Genomic DNA, 21328 nt, shown 5'->3' with positions numbered 1-21328 from the left:
AACAAAATGTGTCCATTTCAACTAATAACCTTGTACAACAGATTATAGTTTTATAAGTTACATATATTATTTAAATGTTCTTGTGTTGTTATTGTCCTCATTTCTTTGGTTCTGAATTATTAACATGACATTTATAAAGTATATATTTTTAATTATAGCATACTGTAAGAGACCTTGGGGTAATTGCATTACTGTAGCTGAGATTAGCTGCATCCACCTACCCTAGTTAGTTTTACCTACTGTACAGGGCTATGACTAGTTCAAATCTACCACATGTGTTAAAGACTTACTGTATTTCCTCTGTAAATTGGCCATAATAATAATAGCCATAATGCAGTGACTTATATACTGTGGCTTGGCTAAGATTTTAGCAAGTTAAGTCTAAAATATCTGAAAAGTAAATACCAGTACTTACTCAAAATTAACAATTATGTGTACTGTAAGTTCACTTTGTAAGACTGCTGCAATTATGGTTGTTTTTGGAGAAATTGCATGTTTTCTAACGCATGGGTGTCAAACTAAATTTCATCACGGGCCACATAGCATTATGGTTGCATTCAAAGGGCTAGTTCTAACTTTAAGGCCATATAAATATACATATATAAATATATAATATATATATTAAAGGTGGGGTAGGTCATTTTGGAGAAACCAGCTCGAGATCGCTAGAATTTGAAAATACACAACCTGAAAAGATCTGCCACTTCCTTACAGAGCCCCTCCTCCAACACACACGAACGCGCACATGACCAATGAGGGCACGAGATAAGTCTGTGCCCCGATGAAAGGCTGACAGGCAGGTAGGCCATCCAGTTATTTTAGCTGGGCCGGCTAAAATGATTGGTCGTACTTTTTACAGTACTACGGCTTCCACAGATGACATTTTTGTATGGATTTTTTGTCAAAGCACTTAAGATATTCATTGCTATCGGGATGTTAAGAGCATTCCATGGAATATAACAAAAAGTGTATCTCGAGCCGGTTTCTCAAACTTACCTACCCCACCTTTAAATAACGTATTATTGGCTCTGCATTGGATTATTATCAGTTCTGGTAATAACTTCATAAATAACTACGTCTGAAAGCAGAAGTCTATGGCAAGTAATTGAAAGCAAATATTCAACAATTACACCAATTGTATTGTATATTATATTATTTGCAAGCTCTTGCGGGCCACATAAAATGAGGCCAAATCCGTCAAACATATAGCTCTCTCAATCTTTCAATAGAAGTTATCATATTGTCCTCACCTGTACTCCAGGGAGAAGCGGGTCAGCTCGGTGTTGTTGTGGATCCATTTGAACTCCAGTGGCCAGCTTCCCTCAGCCATACAGGTCAGAACCAACCTGTTGCGTTCCAGATGGAGCTGGCTGCGCACCGGCTCCGTCTTGAAGTAGGGAGGCACGTCATCTGTAAATATAGAGCAGAGTTTGCCATTGAAGTTTTGCTTTTGAAGGTACCTCAAAAGCATCCAAATAAAGAGCACAGACTCTTAAATCCCACACACATCCATGAAGCCAGAGGCACAAATGTGTGAATAAAAACAGAGTAAGGAATGACAGGACAAAAGAGCGAGAAGATAAGAGGGATAAGAAGCACATTTATTTTATCTGAACTCATCTTTCATCCTGATGAGGTAGGCATAGTAGATGAGGCGCAAACACGGAGTTGTCAAACTACTGAAACGCATCAGAAGGAAGAAAGTGGCACAAAGAGGGTTTGTTGATGCTTACAGCTATCTGACTCTAACAGATTGTAGATGGTCAGATGCTGGGATATCACCTAAGACAAAGCAAACTCTGCTGAATTTGCTCATCGCTGATATGTAAACAGGAAGCTGCCAAACTCCAGATGGAAAACCCTTCCTGGACGTGTCTTATTTGGAGTATGTGAGGCAGTGTTGTTGGGGGATGTTGACTTGCTCTGGGAGAGTGTCAGAGATGTCTGGCTAACAGGGAGGTGGAAGCGGAGGCATCAAGTGGAGAAAAATTGCTCCCGTGTCTCCCTGCTCTGTGTGTTTGTGTGTCAGTAACTCATTGGCACGGGGCACTACTTTCCTCCCAGCTAGATGGAGCAGACAGGAGAGGAGCAGAGCCGAGGAGGAGGCATGAAATCCTTTCATCATTCGTTCGCCTCCACTCCGTTTCGCTCTGTCTTTCGCTCTTTCTGTGTTTCTTCCGCACGCTCTCTTGAGTGTGAAGGAACGGATTGAGGAAGACCAGCGAGAACTTCTCCACAGGGTGATGCACATGCTGAACATGGCAACACACACACAATGATTTTGATATCTCAATCAAACAGCCTCACACGCAATCTGTCAAAGTCCCTGGCGCTTTTCATATCTCACCGTTGATAAATGATGCGAGAATGGAGAGCTTACTTGATGATCATTGTAAATATAGAACACATTAATTGGATGGTTGGATAATATAATTATCAAATTGACTGATAATCAGGCATTGAAATTAAACTGTCAGAATGATCTATAGTGCTGATATTTTGTTCTTCCACCGGTGGTAGACTGATAGGAGGAATAATGAGCGGGAATATAACGAATGATGGTAGAATAGAGTGAGAGGGAAAAGATGATTTACAAGCTTTTCACTTTCACTCAACTGAGACTTCTCGATTTATACGCCTAATTTGATGACAACATATTTTTGTAATCACACTACCAGTACAGTGTGAGGTATCTTATCACGGAGGTAGACAACAGGGTAAAGCCTACTTGGTTTTTCTGTTCATTATGGTGTCATTTGAAGATGGAAGTAAATAAGTACATTTATTCAAGTAGTAGTAGTAGTTGTTAACTCTATTCCACTTTTAAAGTATTTTAATGTTGGACACGCTCCAACACTACATTCAGAGGCAAATAGTGTACTTTTTACGCCCTCACATTTATTTAACACTCACATTTGCTTTGTACATATAAAGCACATGATATACTGATATGGTCAAATGCTGTAATGTATTACCAATTAAAGTATCTATCTACATGTTGTCTACATTGACAAACTCCAATAATAAAATGCTCTTACATATTATTGAAGAACACTGAATAGTATAATAACTATAATAATGTAATACTTTGAAAAGACAATTTCTGCATAATGAATACTTTAACTGTTTAACCTTAAAGTACATTCAGCTCATAATACTTCTTTACTTTATATTATTCCAAAATGAGCCATTGTGCAGAATGAGTATTTTTACTTTTTGTACTTTAAGTACATTTTTCTGCGAATACTTTTATACTTATACTTAGTAACATTTTAAATGCATGCATTTGACTTGGAACAGAGTAATTCTACTGCGGTATCAATACTTGTATTTCCTTTGGAATAAGATGTGAGTATTTCTTTCTCCACTGCAAATATGTTTATGCTGTTAAAGAGCAACACAAATGAGAGCCTCCAAAACAAATAATAACCTCTAAAAATGATAACCTTGTGAAGGCAGAATTTATTACAGAAATATTTGTGAGTTTTATTTGTGTGCACCTTCATAACTTGTCTCTCTTTGTGGATTGTTTTTAAGTTACAGTGTGTTGAGGAATCCAAGGATATAAAGCTACACACACAATGGTGAATTATGAGGAAAATCAAGAGAAATGAAAAGCATACAAACAGTATTTGTTTGCGGTTCAAAAGTGCACGACATATCTGTATAAACCAATAATGAATATTCATACATTCCAGCACCTTCTTGTTGCATATTTATGAACAGTACTTTGGTGCATCTGACTTCTGAGCGCTGTGCTAACCCAGAGGCTGGGCATGAATACATATTTATAACAAATAGAAGAAGACAGAGGAGACTTAATAAAGCGCCACACAGTATTGATCCGTCTGATTCAACTCACATTACTATTGAGCATTTCAGTTTGAAATTGTGCCCCTTGCCATCCTGGTTGCACTGCTCTGTGTACATCTGATTCCTTTCGCTAGTCAAACAAGGAGAAAGCCTCCACATAGCAGGAGAAGCTTAAGAAGCTGAGCCAAAACACAGACACGGCTAATCAGAAAGTCACACTGTGATGTGAAGTCTATGTTAGTGCAAAGATTGAATACGGAATGAACCAGAAGGAAAGGAAAAACGTAGGTTAAGTGATTGAAGAAAAAAACAAAGTGAAAGTGATGTGTGAGAGGAGCATAGCATACAGGGGGCTTAATAGATTCAAACTACAGATAAAATGTAAAACAGACTCCGAGGTAGCTTAAGAGTTGGAGTGCCTTGGCATCTCTCAAAGCAGTGTGGGTTAATACTATGCCTGGCACAGAGGAAGATAGACTGCAGAAATGAGGGAAGATTGAGATGTGTAATAGTGATTTGAGATGGCCGAGACTAATTATTCCCCGGCGATGTGCTTTTATCTACGATGGGGAGATAAAAGAGAATGAGGGGGGAGGCAAATGAGAGGCAGGGGAAGAGAGGGAGAAAGGGGTATGCTAAAAAAAAACACGAGCATGCGTACCGTACTACCCATACACAGATACTTGATCATCAGCAGGAAGGTGTGAGGCCAAAGAAAACATTGATCATTGATGTGTATCTACAATAGTCCTTCCCAACAGGAAGTAAATAAGCGCTCACCAGTGATATCTATCTGAGGAATCAGCTCACGTAGCAGGAGAACAACTCATGTGGGGACGCAGCTAATGCAATTAATGATCATTTTCATTGAAGGTAAATTACTATTGCTCCATCAAAAAACTAATTGTTTGTTCGCTAAAAGCGTAGATGTTGCAGCAAAACAGGTTTTTAAAAGAAAACGACTATTAAAGCTGCAATTGTAAATTGTTTTATATGAACAATGGATCTAAATATTTTTTGTTAAACTCAAAATGTTAACACTAAAACCTACTATGCACCTCTACAGTATGGAGTGTTTTAGACTCATAGGCTCATTGTTTTGGTTATACAGCCAGCAACTATTGTTTTTGGTTTGTTGTAGTTGCTTGCAACAACTAATTTGAAGCTGCAGCCCAAAACTATTTTAAGCAAAACAGCCACAGTACTTTACCTGTCTAGCAAACATCAGACCAATGAGTGACCATATATTTCCCTGAGCCATTGTAGAGCATAAAGCAAAGCTATATGTTTAATAAGGTTATAGTATGTCAAATGTGTGTTTAAATATGGTAATATTGCCCCAAAGTGACTAAAGAATCCTCAATTATCTCAGAAATCTTGAAGTCACCTATTTTAGCCTATACTGTACACACCTTAGCTTAAAGCAAAGATAGGTGTGCTAGAAGCTAGCTTGATGCTAACACCAATTACACACTTGTGTCTAATGACGCCAGATTAAGCTAGTTTACATGGTCCAACTTTAGGCAGAAACTCTCAAACAATGAGTAACAAATGCGCACCTCTTCTCTCAAAGTGAAAAACAGTTAAGTTGGAAAACCTTAACAACTTGTGCTTACAACTCTACGGTGTTTTGCGAACGGTAAATACCTTAAAAGGCGAAAAATAGTGACGTGAAGCTCCAGCTTTCACTTGTTGAGTGAGTTAGAGGAGCGCCGAGTTCCCCCTAGTGGATCCCCGAGGCATTACCAACAGATCGACGCACAATTAACCCACACAGATAAATCACCTTCAGCATCACTAGCTATAAATTAATCAAACTTGCCAGCACTACATCATGATAACTGTAACTGAAACGAAATCATATGTTGTGAAAATGGATACTTTAACAATACTGTAATGATCTGTTTTTTTTAAGTTAAGTAAGTTTGTCCGAAATTATTTGTAATTATATATCACACAATAAGACAGATGCAGTGTATAATGTGAATAACTTATGTCACCACCATGACATGAAATTCAGAGTCACATCCTCAATCACCAAAGATGTATTATTCACTTCCAATGAATGCAAACACAAACTCAACTCCAGCTACGCTGATGTGTGCTTCCTGTGCAATACAAAGCAATTATTGTGTGAGCGAGGCCCCTCATTTGCATACAGCACAGCTCATGCCAGAGGATGCTCCCTGGGGCACGGCCCAGGTCGACTGAGTGTGTGTGTGTGTGTGTCCGTGTGTGTGCATATGTGCGTGCAGGTTAGTGTGTCAGACGGACGCTCACAACCCAGTCTGCAGCACAGTCAATTAAATCAGCTCTCTCATTAATGAGAACAGTGCCAGGTACAAATGCCTGCCCTGAGGTGGGAATTCATAATTGAGAAGAACTTGGAGAATACATTTCTAAAGTAACAAGAGCTATACTCAGGGACATTTCTCCTATTTTCCTACAAAATACTCTTAAAAAGGTGAAAACAACCCTTAAAACTTATCCTTACCAGCATCAGCCTTTAATGTCAAATACATACAATGGAAATATACTGTATACTTTTATAAAAGAATACTGCACACAAGTTTAAAAAACATTTTATAAAATATAACACAAAGAAATTATTGAAATTCAATCATGTTTCTCTTGTATCATTTGAACTATGATTTCTTTACCTGGTGTGAATCTTTTCAGATGAAGGATTTAAAAGGAATATACCAATTACTTACACATGTTGTTTAACCCTACACAGAGGATTTTCTTTCATAACGATCAGAAACACATTGAACTAAAAGTAGTGCAGAATAAATAGTGGCTAGAAGTTTTGTAATAATCTTGCCAGTTTAATCAGTTACGCCTCTTGTCCATTGCCAGATAAATATCCTCTTGTAATTTTTATGAAAGCACATCTTTTCAATGCTTTGGCTCTGCTCAATATGTCTGAGAGCTTGCCGGCTTTACAGGTGACACGTTTTCTCAGCTTTAATGAGTCAAGTGCAAACCGCACGGCTGAGTTTTCACAGATAAGTCAGGCTGTGGAAGCGCTCACAAGCTACTTTCCAGTTCCCAGAAGGCTGTGGTGCTGCGCTGGCAGCCATGAGTAGCATCCCTCCCTCCTAGCTCGATCCCCAGGGGCCCAGTGCTCCCGGACACAGCATACATATTTCAGGTGCAGCCTGGGGGCCACACACATAGCGATAAACACAGGTGCTTGTCTTTTTATACACTTGGATATCCCAAAAAGTACTAAGCGGTGTTGAAAGGCACAGCCAACTGTATATTAATCACGCATGTTAAATGGTTGTCTGGATGTGAATTAATGTTGTTTGTTGTCTGTTTAGGGACTATGTCAGATTTCTGTATTTCACACAATTTGCGCAGCGTGTCATCTTTGATGGCAGGTGTCTGGATGTATGTGATTGTGATGCTGATGAGGATGGAAGTTTGCTGGTGGTCTAACTGAGCTGCTAATGGCCCTGCTGGGTGTGAAAATCTGTTCCACTGTCTGTCTTTATTTAGCACACCGGTCTAGCCCTCTTGCTGAGTGAGTGAATGTGTGTGTGTGTGTGTATGTGTGTGTGCAGGTTGGGAAATGGAGGAGCTCCAAAATATGCCAGTGTATGTAGGCTATGTCAGCACACTACTGTACATTTTTCTGTGATGGTTTGGCAGACGTAGACGTGTGTGTGTGTGTGTGTGTGTGTGTGTGTGTGTGTGTGTGTGTGTGTGTGTGTGTGTGTGTGTGTGTGTGTGTGTGTGTGTGTGTGTGTGTGTGTGTGTGTGTGTGTGTGTGTGTGTGTGTGCTGATTGATATTTTCTCATCCCAAGGAGACACTCACTTCAAGACCAGCTGCTGATTTCCACTGCCACGTGTCTACAAACACATGACGCAATTTTACCGAACCATTCAGCTGTTTCCTACTCTGTTCACATATAGCCATAACACTCCATATAACACATTTTCACAAACACACACATCTTTCTAGCACACAGCTTTTGGCACATCTCCAGTGTCTTATATTGTTGGCCCTTTTTGTTCAATTCATGGCTCAGTGACTCCTCCTCCTCCTCCTCTTCGCCTACAGCAACTGTATTTCCCATGAGACCCTGCTGGCAGCCACTACTCTCAACTCTGGTCTTCCAGCGCTGTGGGTCCAAAGACCCCTGTGCTGTTCGTGAGAAGGACTCTAAATGGGCAGAAGAGGATGACCACAAGTTCATTAGTTATTATTATTTATTCATTTCTTATTTATATCTGCTTATTTTATTAGTTTAAGACTTGATCTGCCCAGACTAAAGACTGTAAAACATCCACATCTAGCAAACACTAGATATTAATGTTGCTATGGTGTTGGTATATTCTAGGATGTTGTTTACCAAACTCTGGGGCATGTTCCCCAGAAGGGTCAGGCGACATTTTGTAAGGGGCCCCAAGAGAAAAACAAAGACATTTTTTTTTCCTGGGACAAAAATGTGATTATTATTTCCCCGATATTTTGCTAATCTTTTTTTCCCTGTGTATTTCAATGAGGTGCTTGAAATACAGTTGACTTTTTTGGAAGATTTGACGAATTGAACAGGTTGTGTACCATTGATCTTGGTAGATGGGGTGCCCCGTGTACACAGCAATGTGGGATAGATTCCCAAAGTTTGAAATATGATACAATTCATGTTTTCTTCCCCTCTGCTGTTCTCATCTCCTCCGGGATAGGGATAACACAGCACTGTCTGGCCACGATCAATCAGAGCATCTCAAACATTAAAAGTGTCTGCCTCTTTATGCAGCCTGGGTAAAGAGGGACGGCAGTCGTAAATCTAGGAGCTAACCTTTAGCCACGACAGGCTAAGCTCTCAGCTCGCATGCTTACTTTATCACTTACCCCACAGCAATCCTTTTCCCCCCCTCCAATAATGACTTGCAAAGCTAGACTAAGCAGCTAATGCCATGAAACGGAGCTGCACAAAGAAAATACATTTTAATAAACAGGTGTGGGAAAGATTATAGTGGAAAATGAAAGAAAATATGACTGAATATTTGCCAATACACACTTCCCCATTCCTGCTACTTTAGTGTAATCGTCTGTTTCTTCCACATGCAAATATGTGTACGGGTGTGTTGGAGTATGTTTGTGTGTTTAGGGATGTGCGTGTGTTTGCTCAGGAGCAAGCTGGTTTAATTTCCCAAAAGATCCAGAAAGAAAAATCTCCTTAGTGCTGGTGTGTGGTGCTCAGTACACTGAGCATATTATGCTATTATGTTTATGGAGGCAAATCAATTGCTGTATTATGGAACACAATAAAGCTGAGAAGCATCTCATGTACCAGGATCGTATGGCTCAAAAGTCTGCATGAGCCATCCCTGCAGAAAACCTTCGCTATGCTCCAATGAGGGCCTTTTATGCTAAAACAGGACGGATTTACACTCACATCTTACGTAGTGATATGCAGGGAAGATTTTCTACACCAGTTAAAGTGAAGAATTGGGTAATTTTAAATGGTTACAGCATGGAAGGAATGTCTTTTTATATTGTGTTATGGAAAACTTTTAGATTCCTGCTCTGATACCACTGTAGGAGGAAATAAGTGCAGTCAGAGGAAAAAGATGAACAAACACAATGTCGACACGCACACTATGCGAGACAGTACGCATCAGTGACCTGACCATCCCACGGCTATGGGATGGTGTGTGTCTGCAGTCCACCCCTGGCCTGCTGAAAAATTAACGCTGTGGAACATTGTTCGCTGGTTCTCAATAATGTATGGGCAGGTTACAGCAGGAAAAACCACAGACCGAGGAAGAGAAAAGAGGAGTCTACTCTGCAGCGACTCAAATTCAAATATATATGTGCACGGCAGCACGTACACACGCACACACATAGGTGTTATAAAGAGGTGACCAAACTCAACTTCATAAACCCCCAATGTGTGCTAATGTTTATCGAGCCAAGTGTATAGTTCAATGTGAGAATAAACTGAGCGAGAGTGTTGCTCATGTGTCAGCCACAAAATAACACATTTCTGCCTCGTCTTGGCCGACGTTCATTACATTTGAGGCAGCCAAATCATGTGGAACTGATTTATTATTATGGTGAACGCAGTATTATCGGTGCACAAATACAACACTCAGTGCAAATATCACTGATATCTGGAGAGATGCCAGAGAATAATTCCCAGAGAAGGAAGGCTTAGTGAGATTCTACAGGTGGATGCAGCAGGCTTGCAGCACTGGCAGAATGACAATGGGCAGAGTGGAGACAAAAATTACTCCTAAACTTTTTATCAAAGAACCAAAGCAGGCCTTGCCAGTTTTAGACCAAAACCAGAAAAAAACAATTTGCAAGTAAGAGAATAAAGACAGAAAAAAGGAAGATAGGTTAGAAAGAAATGCAAAGTCACTAGTATAAAGTCACTAGTATAAAAATAATACGTCTATACGAAGCATGATGTTGTCTTCTGGTAAACATTACTGTATTTTTTTATTGTATTTTTATATCTTGAGTAATCCTAATGAGTCAACAACAATTGTTGAGGTTTGGTGCCAGAAAAAGCTAAGATTTCCAATCTAGGGACGACAAAACAAATCATAACAGACCAGGAAACAAGTAAAATAGTTCATGACTGCATCTAATCCGTTGCTCATAGCAATAAGGACTGTGAAAAATAAGTAAAATCAAGAGTATTTCATCCTGTAGGCTACACCAACACAAACAACAGCATGTGTTAGGAGTGAGTTAACATGATACATGCAACAATGACCAATCATCTAAAAATAAGTCAGCGTGTAACGTTATTATGGACTCAATCAAGGGTACTCTATCTATACAATGAGCTACAGTGACATGCATCGCTGCTGTAAGTAGTTTTGTACCTGACTGTATGAAACAGAGTGTGCTTTTTCAAGCACTTCCAACCCATATAACATGGTTAGATCATCAGTTGACTTTGCTTAAATAATTGTACTCAGTTATTATAGAGAGAGCTCACCACATTGTGTCATGCGATAACACATGCGGTCAAAGAATTCAGATGTATCTGTGTTAAACTTTGTATTTGTGCTTGAATTAGTTTCAAAGGAGTACTTGTTTCAAAAAATCTGGGGGCACAATTGTCTAAATTGCCACTTAGTGAAGATGATTAGTGCATATTAATATGCAAAGCATTTGATAGCTGAGGTAGGCTGTCGGAGAGGCCATTATCCAACATCTCTCCAAATTCAACACTTGTTCAGTGTGGAGTACGGCAGGAAACAATTCCACTTCACAGGCTTGTTAGAAGGCTTTTCGTGCACTAGAATGGGCAATTTTAGTCAGTCTATGTTAATATCTATTGCCATATAGTAGTCAAGATGCCAAAATAAAAGTTATTTTAACATTGTTTCCTTTCTGACAATGTCGGCCAATGTGGCATCTCTCCTGTTTCTGTCTTCCTGAAGCCTGTTGTAACAATGACAGAAAATTCACCATGCATGATAAATGCCATGCATTAATGTATCCTATTGTTTATTCAACTGGAGCAATATATTTATTGCACCTGCATATAGCTAAAAGCTCCTTTCCATCTGTATTCCCACAGAGGCCACCAGTGATGCGCGGGTTGACAGAATAAAATAAAAGAGTTACCGCTCATGTTTGCTGCGTTGAAAGTCACTTGAGGTAAAAGCGTCAGCTGAATAAAGGTAATATGTGTTTGCTGATTGTCTGTGGGTGCATTCATGTGTGCCTGCGTCCATTAGTCTGTGTTTCGGTGTAAAGCCGTGCCGGCATTCATGCACACAGCAGGTGTACGCTCACAAGTAGTGAATGTCTTTCCTACACATGCACACGAACAGTGCCGCTGTGATCTTGATAAATACTCCGCACAAATAGAGCTGCATGCGTACACACGTCGCCCACCTCATCCATCTCCTCCCTGTCTCTGCTGGCGGCTTTCTGCTCATCCTCGCGCTCGCACAAAGGCAAATACATATAAACAAGTAGACCCTCCTCTGTCCCCTTGTGACACAGGCAAACATACACAGAGTATAAGCACCCCCCCCCCCCCCCCTCCCCGGGATGAATGTGATCATTGCCGTGTCCTTTTTGTGCTCACCTAATGAAGGGCATTAATAAAGCTAAGGGAATGGATGGGGTTGGTTTCGCTGCTCAGCAAGCCAATTAGCTCCTTCTTACCTTCTGCCATACATTTTTCTTTGACCTCCTGCCGTGTTCTTTCTCAGTAATCATGGTTGGTTTACTCCCTACTTTCGTTCCCCCTCTGATTGCTTCCATTGTGCACCTATTTATATGTGGAGATCCAAAATGGAGCAGCAGGAAAGATTACAAGTTCAGCAGAAGTGGACTAAATGCTGGGGTATTCAAAGCCTTTTCGTTGTTTCCTTCTGTTATAGTTCTTCACAAAAAAGTTCTTCTTTACTTAATAGTAGGGGGTCATAACTTCTGGCCAAGGGTGTGTATTTAAATACTGGCATAATAGCTCTGCCGTAGTCTTTTATACTCCTGCAATGGACAATGTTTTGTCCCGTTTGTGTTATACAGAATAAAAGCCTGCGTTGGCTATTCAGAGCCAAAGTAATCTTTCATTAATAAGCTTTCAATTTAGGTGTTATTTGTGAGCAGACTGCAGTACATTGTGCCACTGTACCCAGGTCACACAATGGAATGGGAAGAAAATGGATAAAGCATAAAGGAATAGGCTGAAAAGAAGAAAGTGGGCTGAATGAGCAGAGTCATTATGAAGCCTGAAAAGGTACAACAACAAAAAAAGGTACAAAACATTCTCTAAATTCTAAGCTGTATTACAAAGTCTTAGTTAAGGTTATGTGGAAAAACAAGGGTTTAATTTACATCACGGCACATAAAAACTCTTAAGCCAGAAATCTTACTGGCTGGGTACTACAGCGTGGTTGGATATTTTTGTATTTGGTTTAATTGTTTGGGCTCGCAGGCAGTAGTCAGTGGGCAGAGTTTCTATATAATGTGCACCATGCCAGTTTACTGTCAAATTATGCTCGATACTCTGCAAGACAATCTGTCATGGCACATTATTGTAGCACAAAGTTTTTGCTCACAGCAGTCATTGTTTTTGTTAACATAATATTATCATAACAATTCAAGAAGTGAAGTAGTAGAGATATAGAAGAGAGATGGCAGGGGGGCAGCAAACAGAGCAGCAATAATCGTTGCCATTGCTGATGGTCAGAAAGGCTTAATACGGTCATCATTTTGAGAGGGAAAAAATAACTGTAGAAATCAACCCTCGACATGAACAGTCCCAAATACGAGACTACAGTTATTAACATGAGATTGAACTTTATAAAAAAAAGGACTGCTTGATTATTTTGATGGATTGTCAGATATAAAGACACAAATCCAAAGGACAAAGGGAAAACAACGTATTTTCAACATGGTCCAATGATATTTGAAGAAAATTCAAACTGTGGGCAAACTTATCTGCCAATGAAGATGATGCGATAAAACCACAGTTATATGAAGCCCTTACATTGTCTGGCCTGACCATTGGGAGACATGTGGGGTCAGTGTCTTGCCCAAGGACATTACATTACATGTTACTTGTTAGATGCTTTTATCCAAAGCGACTTACATACTCAATACTGTGGACAATCCCCACAGGAGCAATTTGGGGTGAAGTGTCTTGCCCAGGGACACAACGACATGCTGACTGCAGTGGGGTTTGAACCTGTGACCCCCTGATCCGAACACCAACGCACAGCCCACTGCATGTGTACGGGAGCGGCCGGGGCTCGAACCACTAAGTGCTGTTTGCAAGGACACATTTTAACTGGTCTTTTTTGGCACACAACATTATAAAGGCAACGTGTGATAAAGTGCAAAATTGATTTCTTGGAAGGAAGGAATGATGAATTGTATCCAAAGCTGCAGAGAGTTGTGAGAGGCCAAGTAGGGGTTGTCAACTGATAATAGTTTTCATTCATAACTTGGAGGGGCACAGTTCTTGTGAATAGCTGAATGTCAACCCTGATCTGTACCTTTAAAAAATATATAAATGTTATTCATAGAAGTTTATCTACAGCAACATTCTTTCAAAGTTCAGCCAGAAAGAGTTTGGAAGTCAGTTCGAAATTGTTTATTATTTGGATTTAGCTGTTGTTCTCTTCAGGTTGAGCAAGAACATTTTTTCCCTCAACACAGCCGTAGTAAAGATTGCTTTTGGTGCAACAAATAAAATAGAATTTAAAGCCTAAAGAGAGATGTGTTGAAAGGGCAAGTAGAAAGATTAAAAAACAATTCTTTAACTTTCAGGCAACAGGGGAGCAAAAATTGGATTCAAAAAGAGATGGTAAATTTCACCCCAGCTGAATTTCTGTTTCTGATCTCCTGTCAAATATAAAATGGAGAATAAAATAAAAAAAACAAGACAGTATTTGTTTGTGAATGCTTCTTACCTCAAGAAACAGAACTGGATCAAATATTGATCCCTTATTGAACTGGCATACAGTAACTGTGGCTCAGAAGTAAAGAAGGGAAAATGTTTTCCTTCCTTGAAGCCTCTGGAGCCTGACACCTTGGAGAACCTACAGTTTTAATTTATAGTTTTAACACCAGAAAAGAGTGGTTAGCAGAATGCCCCAAAAGTCATTTGTATTCAATGCTTACATGCGGATGACAAACTGTGGCAGCGACAAGCTTCACACATCTCTGTTGATGCCACATTACATCCAACTGTGTAACTCCTACATGCTTATTGCTCTCTGAAGTGTGGCGTTTTTGTTTTGATTAATGAAACTTGTCAAAAACAGCAAGAGGAAATTATGCACGGTTGCAAATCACAGCTTGCAGGAAATGTATGATGCAACACAGCAGTCTGCATATAGCAGGTGAGAGACTTATTTTAATTTTGAAAAATCAAAATTAAGCTAAACACTGTTTGGATTGGAAAACATCTTTGGGGTAATAGCCTTATTTTTTGCCATGATAAGCACATCAATCAGACTCTCATTTAATAACAATTAGGCAACATCACATAAAACACCCATCAAAGTAATAGTCTGGTTTCAGTTTTAAAATAAAAAAAAAGTGAATTCTTATTAAATAATGAGCTTAGCAGGCGCTGGAAGGTGGATTTCGTTACATTTGAATAAAGCCAGGCTAGCTTTTCCCCTGATCTTCTACTCTTTATGCTAAGCTTATAGATGTCTGGCTGTAGCTATACATTTACTGTACAGACATTATAATAAAGTCGAGTAAACATAGCGAGGCTAGCAAACAAAGACACACACTACGCTATGGCTGCATTTACACATCAGCAATAACTAGTTGTAGAGGTAGAAACTTCCGGAACAATCCTGGAGAAGTAGCAGCTCTACCAAATCATTTTTTCTCCATCTGCTTACTCCAACCATCCTTCCCAATCTCTCTCTCTCTCTGGTGACAACCATACCATTACTGCACCTCTCAGGTGACTGACAGCTCCTTCAAATGGAAGTGTATTGGCTGCGCTGTGATTGATAGGTTTGCCGCCCACCTCTGTAACCGCGTCTGCCATTGTTTGATGAGCATCTGTCTAAAAGTGGACACTCAAAACACAGGCTCCGCCACTCCACTGCTCTTAGCGGGCTACTCTCCTCCACCACTTTATAAAATAGAAAAAAAAATGTTTCTCCACTCGATTTATGTAAGATGCACTCCAGTTTACAGTGCCCATTTTCCATCGCACCGCATAATGTCCAGCAGTGCTGAAGATACCTCAAACACACCATCATGCCAATCGAGCGATATGCTGACCTGGGCTAGATTTTATATTGCGAGGTGGCCATATCTTGCTTAAATGACTATCATTGCACTCATGAAACAATTTTCCACTTTTTTCTTTTTTGAATCACATTCGCAACTCTCTCTTGAAAAGAGAAATTGTATTTATGCAGCTCCTCATATGAATTTAGCTCCAGGCATTACATTTAGTCCTGGTAGAAAAAAAAACAATGTATGATTTGTCAGGATCCTAATCTGCCTTAAGCTTGTAAAACCGCAGAATTCCCCCATCATCCTTTGAGAGTTAATGCCCATCACTGAGAGTAATTGGAAAAAAAATGTTTTATATCATCTGAGGCACATGTGTGCATTTACAGCTCTGTATGAAGCCGCCATTGGGCTGGTTTAACGGCACCGCACAGAGAAAATGAGTTTGCCCTTTTGCTCTGTATCTGTGCCACATGGTGGTATCCAATTCATACTGGACTAAAAAAAAGCTGAGATAAAGCCAATGCTGGAGGCCAGTTTGGGTATCACTGAGTCTATGAGTAGCCCCTATGAGTGTGTGAAGCGCTGAATCATTATGTCTAGATAAAACTCACTAAATCCAGCTGAAAGTAGAATTTTTTTTTTCACAGTTACACCAAGAAAAAACCCCGACTGTATTGTGAATTCAATCATCCACAATTTTAAGCCCGTGCTGCAGTAGAAGTTTGATAAAGGCTGTTCCAGGAGGTTTTGACTTATATATTGTACCTGTATACATCCTCAGTTCCTATAGCACACACCTATGGAGCGTTATCTTGATGGCTTCAGCCGACACAGCAGCCATGTGATGAATAGGCAGTGGCTCTGCACCCTGCGCTCAGACATGTACTGAAGAAACCTCTCTGCCTAATGACTCCGCAAAGAGGGCCGAGGTTGGACCATCCATCAGAGGTCCCGCGCTCATCACCGTGTGGGGGAAGATCACAGCCTCGCCGTGCAATGTGGGCCGTCACCTGTCCTTTACCCATCCTAAACTCCCTCTCCATTTTCTTTTATAAGCGACCTGATGCCCTCGCTCTTAAGTTCCCCTCTATTTGTTAGTTTCTACTTTCTGTACAACTATCCTTCCTTTGAACTCTATGTTTAATTTCCCTTTCGTTTATCCCTGTCACTTTCATCTTTTAATTTTTAAATTAAACGCCAAACATGTTAGTTCAAAAGCAGCACCCTACTTTACCATGACTGTATGTGCAACTAAACAGGGGCGGAGCCAAACGTTGTAAACCTAAGCAGTGCCGTGGTGACAGTTATTTTCCCTTTACGACCGCTATATGCACTATTCTACAAGCCATTTGAGAAACAGAATGATTTAAAAAAATGATCGTAACCGTTAAAGGAATTATTTATTTTCAGTCCTCCCACCTAACGAGATGCAAAAAGGATGATATTACTTATTGGAATTTGCATAACATTAAGGGTTATTAGCTTACATATCTGCTAGATTCAAATATATGCCATACTTATCTGGGCTACTGTAATTGAAAATCAAGAAACCCCTTCACGTACATGTGGTCTTTAATACACTGAACTAAATGTTAGGCCAATAGAAGAACAATTATGTCAGGATCTCGACACAAACTGATGAACCCAAATGCACGACCCAGAGACCCAGGTTGCATTCGAATAGTCCATTTAGCTTAGGAACCTTCCTAACGGAGTGAAATGACCCGGAAGTCCCTCAGTGGCAGCCATGATAAGTGCCGTTCGAATTCTCTAAATTAAAATGAAAGGAGGTTTCAAACTTCCTTTATAACCTCCTTTAGCCTAGGAACCACTGGACCTCCCTAACCGAAAGGAGAGGAGAAAATGCTGCCCCACAATGCCTTGCGGCCGCAGCATTTTCCGTCACACAACAGTCGGCCGTTCACGGAAACAACCGATTATGAACGAGAAATGATATCGGTATAAAGTTACGGTGCTTATTAAGCAATTTAAAACGTATGTGGTAAGTTGCCAAAGTGCTTTGTTTTGAACGTTCATCAGTATTATAATCAAAAAGAGAAATATGAACGTTAGTTTTTACTGAAATGATCAAATAAAGTCAACATTTCAGTCTTTACTGAGCTGTGTGGGGTTTGTTCAACTTTTAAAAGATGTTTGAATGGTGATATACACAGTGATAGATGTTAAGGACTAACGTTTATAATAAATACATTTGTATTGATTTTAAGATCTTTTCATACAATCATACGTATTGGGATCATTTGTATTAATGTGGACCGGAGGGAGAGGGTGACGAGCATAAGTTTCACTTTCCTTTTTTATTTCAATTCCAACTTTGGTCATGAAGAATATGTTTCTCTGTTGTCCCTGTTCATAAAGCATAAAACAACAGCACCAGAGCACGGTGCAGTCTCTAGATGAGTTTACAGTAGTCCCTCGTTCTTATTAAACATCCATGTTGTAGTCCGCTGTATAGAAAACTGTAGTTTCCATAGTTTCCCCACAGCAGCAGGCGCACATTTATGACCTCCGCTGGCGCATCATAAACACGTCGGATAGTGAAAGTGCAGTCGGATTCTCTAAAGTACCGCAGTCTCTTCTCCTAAATCCTTTTGAATTCTCCTATCCACTATCCCTTAACCCCATGACGTTTCACTCAGAGGTCAAGGAATAGACGATAGGGTTAGAACTTAGGAGCTGTTTTTTTGGAGTATTCGAACGCAACCAAAGTCTTGAATGTAAAAAAAATGTAATTTTAATTTCACAGATCAGGTAATCCCTCTTAACAGAGTAGGTACTGGAAATAACAAAAGGCGCTCATAAGGAGGAAAAAACTAGGCATAACAAAAAGAGAACTTAAGCCTACAAAATTAACAAAAGAAACAAAACCTGACATGAGTGAAAGCAATCCTTTCTGAGCTGAGGCTTGGCACGACCATTCGGGGAAACAAACAAGACGAACTGACACAGGACAGGGGAGAGACAGGACTATTTAAACATGAGGTGAGTGGGAACAGGTGGAAACAATCAGGGGCGGGGCAGACACTGATGATGGCGGGAAAAAACACACAAGGGGAGGAAGAAACAGGGCCTGAAATGAAAGAGGTAAGTACAAAATAAAACAGGAAATGGAAAGCGAGACATGACAATAAACACAGAGGGTGTTTCTCAATCGCGAGTACGCTTGCTTGGTAGCACATGTCTGCCGAGCATCTTGCTTCAGAAGCGAGGCAAGAATACTTCCTGGCATTCGGAACACAAAGAGTGGAACAGGCTAGCAAGTGTGCGTCATATGAGAGGCCCCGCCTTACATCTTCCGCCACAGATTTGGGGAAATTGGTCCGTGCGCAAAGCATTGTGGGGATTTTAAGACCGCGGAGTCTACTCATGTGCAGCCTCGATATTTCTCCAAACGGAGTACGCCGGGCTCGGTAAAATTCCAAGTATGCTGGAGATTGGAACAGTACTTCGGCGGCACTCAATGACGTAGTATGCTTGAAATAGTGGCTCTGAAGCAGCTTTACTCGCGATTGAGAAACACCCAGTGACTGACTAGAGATGAAGAACCTAAATAAACAGACATGACCAGACGTGAAAAAACATGAAAATTACAGACATAATACATAAACATAACTAACACATTTGACGAGACACAACAAATTACTCAGTTTAATTTGATTTAGTTCGGGATTACAATAGTAGGAAAATATATATTTGTATCTAAATTCATTTAATCTACTACTGGGCACTCGTTATTCTCACTTTTCTTTCTCTCATCACTCGAACAGATTTAAAAATAGAACTGTATAAATCAAATAGCACAGGTGTACCTAATACCAATAACGATGGCTCAATTTACTCCCTGTTGTGCTGGCTCACTGGAATTGATCATCATTGATGATATTAATTCCACCTGTGCTTTCCTGCTTCGGTGTGACCAATCCAAACATGCAGTAACCAAACGTAAATAACACACCCTGATAGTTAGTCCAACTTACCTGCCTGGTTATTCAGAGATAAAACTGAAGGTGCTAGTAGGAAAACTATGAGTTTACACAAGTAAAAGTTAGAATATGAACTTTCCCTTCACTTTCTCTTCAAAATAAATTCTACTGACCTGATGGTTTGATCACTGCCTGTATTTTTTTTCTGTTTCTTTAACTGCTATTTCATTAGCCTTCAACTCATACACTCCTTGCAAACCTCTTTCTATCAATGGAGGTGTGTGTCATGTCCCTGCCTGTTTGCACCTTGTCTTCAGTTTGAACACAAGGCGACATTGAACTCCGGGTATTGAAAAGAGGTGGGTGTGGCCGGACGTCTGTGAATAGCGCGAGGAAGGGAGAGAGTAGAAGCGATGCAGAAGTAAAGTCTAATTGTGCTGCCTTGCTCCCTTGTCACTGCTGAAGGTCAGGCCATCCCTCAGCAGCAGCGCCGCCATGACAGCTGAAGCACCTGTGATTGACATCCCATCGGCTGTCTTTTTACTTCCTCTCACATGCAAGAACCCACAGGCTCACAAGCACGGAGGTACGGCATACAATATGTCACACAACGTGCATGAACATACATTATCTGCACAGTATTCCAGCTCTCTACTTTTCACACTCTAGCACACACTCCCTTTCCTCCAGCATCACCTCCATATATCAGATGGCTCCCATTTCATTGTCACCATCTCCCCACATTGCATTGATGAGACAAACTCCATTTCTTCACCCACTTCATGCAGTCACAGCTCAGGTATGGATCAACATATATTCAGCACCACAAAACACCAGCCACATCAGTCTCTAGCTGTCATTTAGAATAATGATATCAGCAGTATCATTGCTGTGCCATGATGCCGCTCCAACAGGACTTCAGAAAACAGACGTTATTTGTCGCCGAGTAAAAAGCAAAACGGATACAAAAGGGGCGCTTTAGGGACCAGTAGCAAAGTGCTTGGAGAATATGAATCCTTGAGTCTAAAAAAAGCTGGAGCTGAAGTATTGGCAGTGAAACTCTTTGTGAAAAACACTGCTACAATATATTGTGCTGCATCTATATAACTACAGTAAAGCTTGTATCTTTTCAATATTGAGGAAAAGATGCCAAAATATACAATAATGCCATCGTCTTGTATCACTCTGCTTTCCTATGTTTTGAAATGTCGATAGATTTCAACTTGGATAGTATATTTTGTGTCTTTGGTAGCTTTATTTTATCCATTTTGATGATATTGTACTCATCACAGTAATTGCAATGATCGGGAACACCTTGACAGTTCAATCCAGAATACAGTATGTGAACAGGTGGTGGAACGTTAAGCATAATTATTATTATTATATTATTATTATTATTTAGTGAGTTAAGTGTTGTCATTATACTGTAGATGGAAAATGCAAAAAAAAACACATGGGAGCAAAGTTGCAATCTACTGGATGTAATACTATTATAATACATTTAACAGAGAGAGAGCACAAACACAGATGCTCAAAATTAACATCCGCCTATAACAGCAAAATCAAAAGTGTTATATTTTCAGTTTTGGAGTTGGGAATTTAAATATAGAGTTGTTTCAACTCATTTAAGTGTCATTTAACTCCAAGATAGTTATTATTCAAAACGAGTTGGTGTTGAAACAGGGAGTCAATTGTTGAATTCTCCAAACAAGTTTAGAGTTTTGATTTAATTACAAAGCCAGTGTTACAATCTCTCTTTCTGTGGATCACTCACTGGCTGTTGCTCAGTTGGGTGTGGCTTTGACTGCGCAATCAAGGCGGGAGACCAAGTCGGAGGAGCATACCACCACATTCTATTTGGAGGAT

The 21328-nt window shown here is 40.1% G+C and overlaps 1 protein-coding gene across 4 annotated transcripts in view; it reads right to left on the bottom strand.

The window, feature by feature from the left end:
* The window catches only part of sdk2b (sidekick cell adhesion molecule 2b), a 261907-nt gene that overhangs the window by 88809 nt on the left and 151770 nt on the right, over positions 1–21328 (bottom strand). For all 4 annotated transcript variants that reach the window (XM_034119923.1, XM_034119925.1, XM_034119924.1 and 1 more), the window contains exon 2: positions 1251–1410. In XM_034119923.1, coding sequence (XP_033975814.1) covers positions 1251–1410 — 160 coding nt within the window. The remainder of the gene's footprint in view (positions 1–1250; positions 1411–21328) is intronic.

Source organism: Trematomus bernacchii, unplaced genomic scaffold (genome assembly GCF_902827165.1).
Source record: "Trematomus bernacchii unplaced genomic scaffold, fTreBer1.1, whole genome shotgun sequence".
In the NCBI taxonomy this organism is placed as follows: domain Eukaryota; kingdom Metazoa; phylum Chordata; class Actinopteri; order Perciformes; family Nototheniidae; genus Trematomus; species Trematomus bernacchii.
This window is presented reverse-complemented; position numbering and strand designations above follow the sequence as displayed.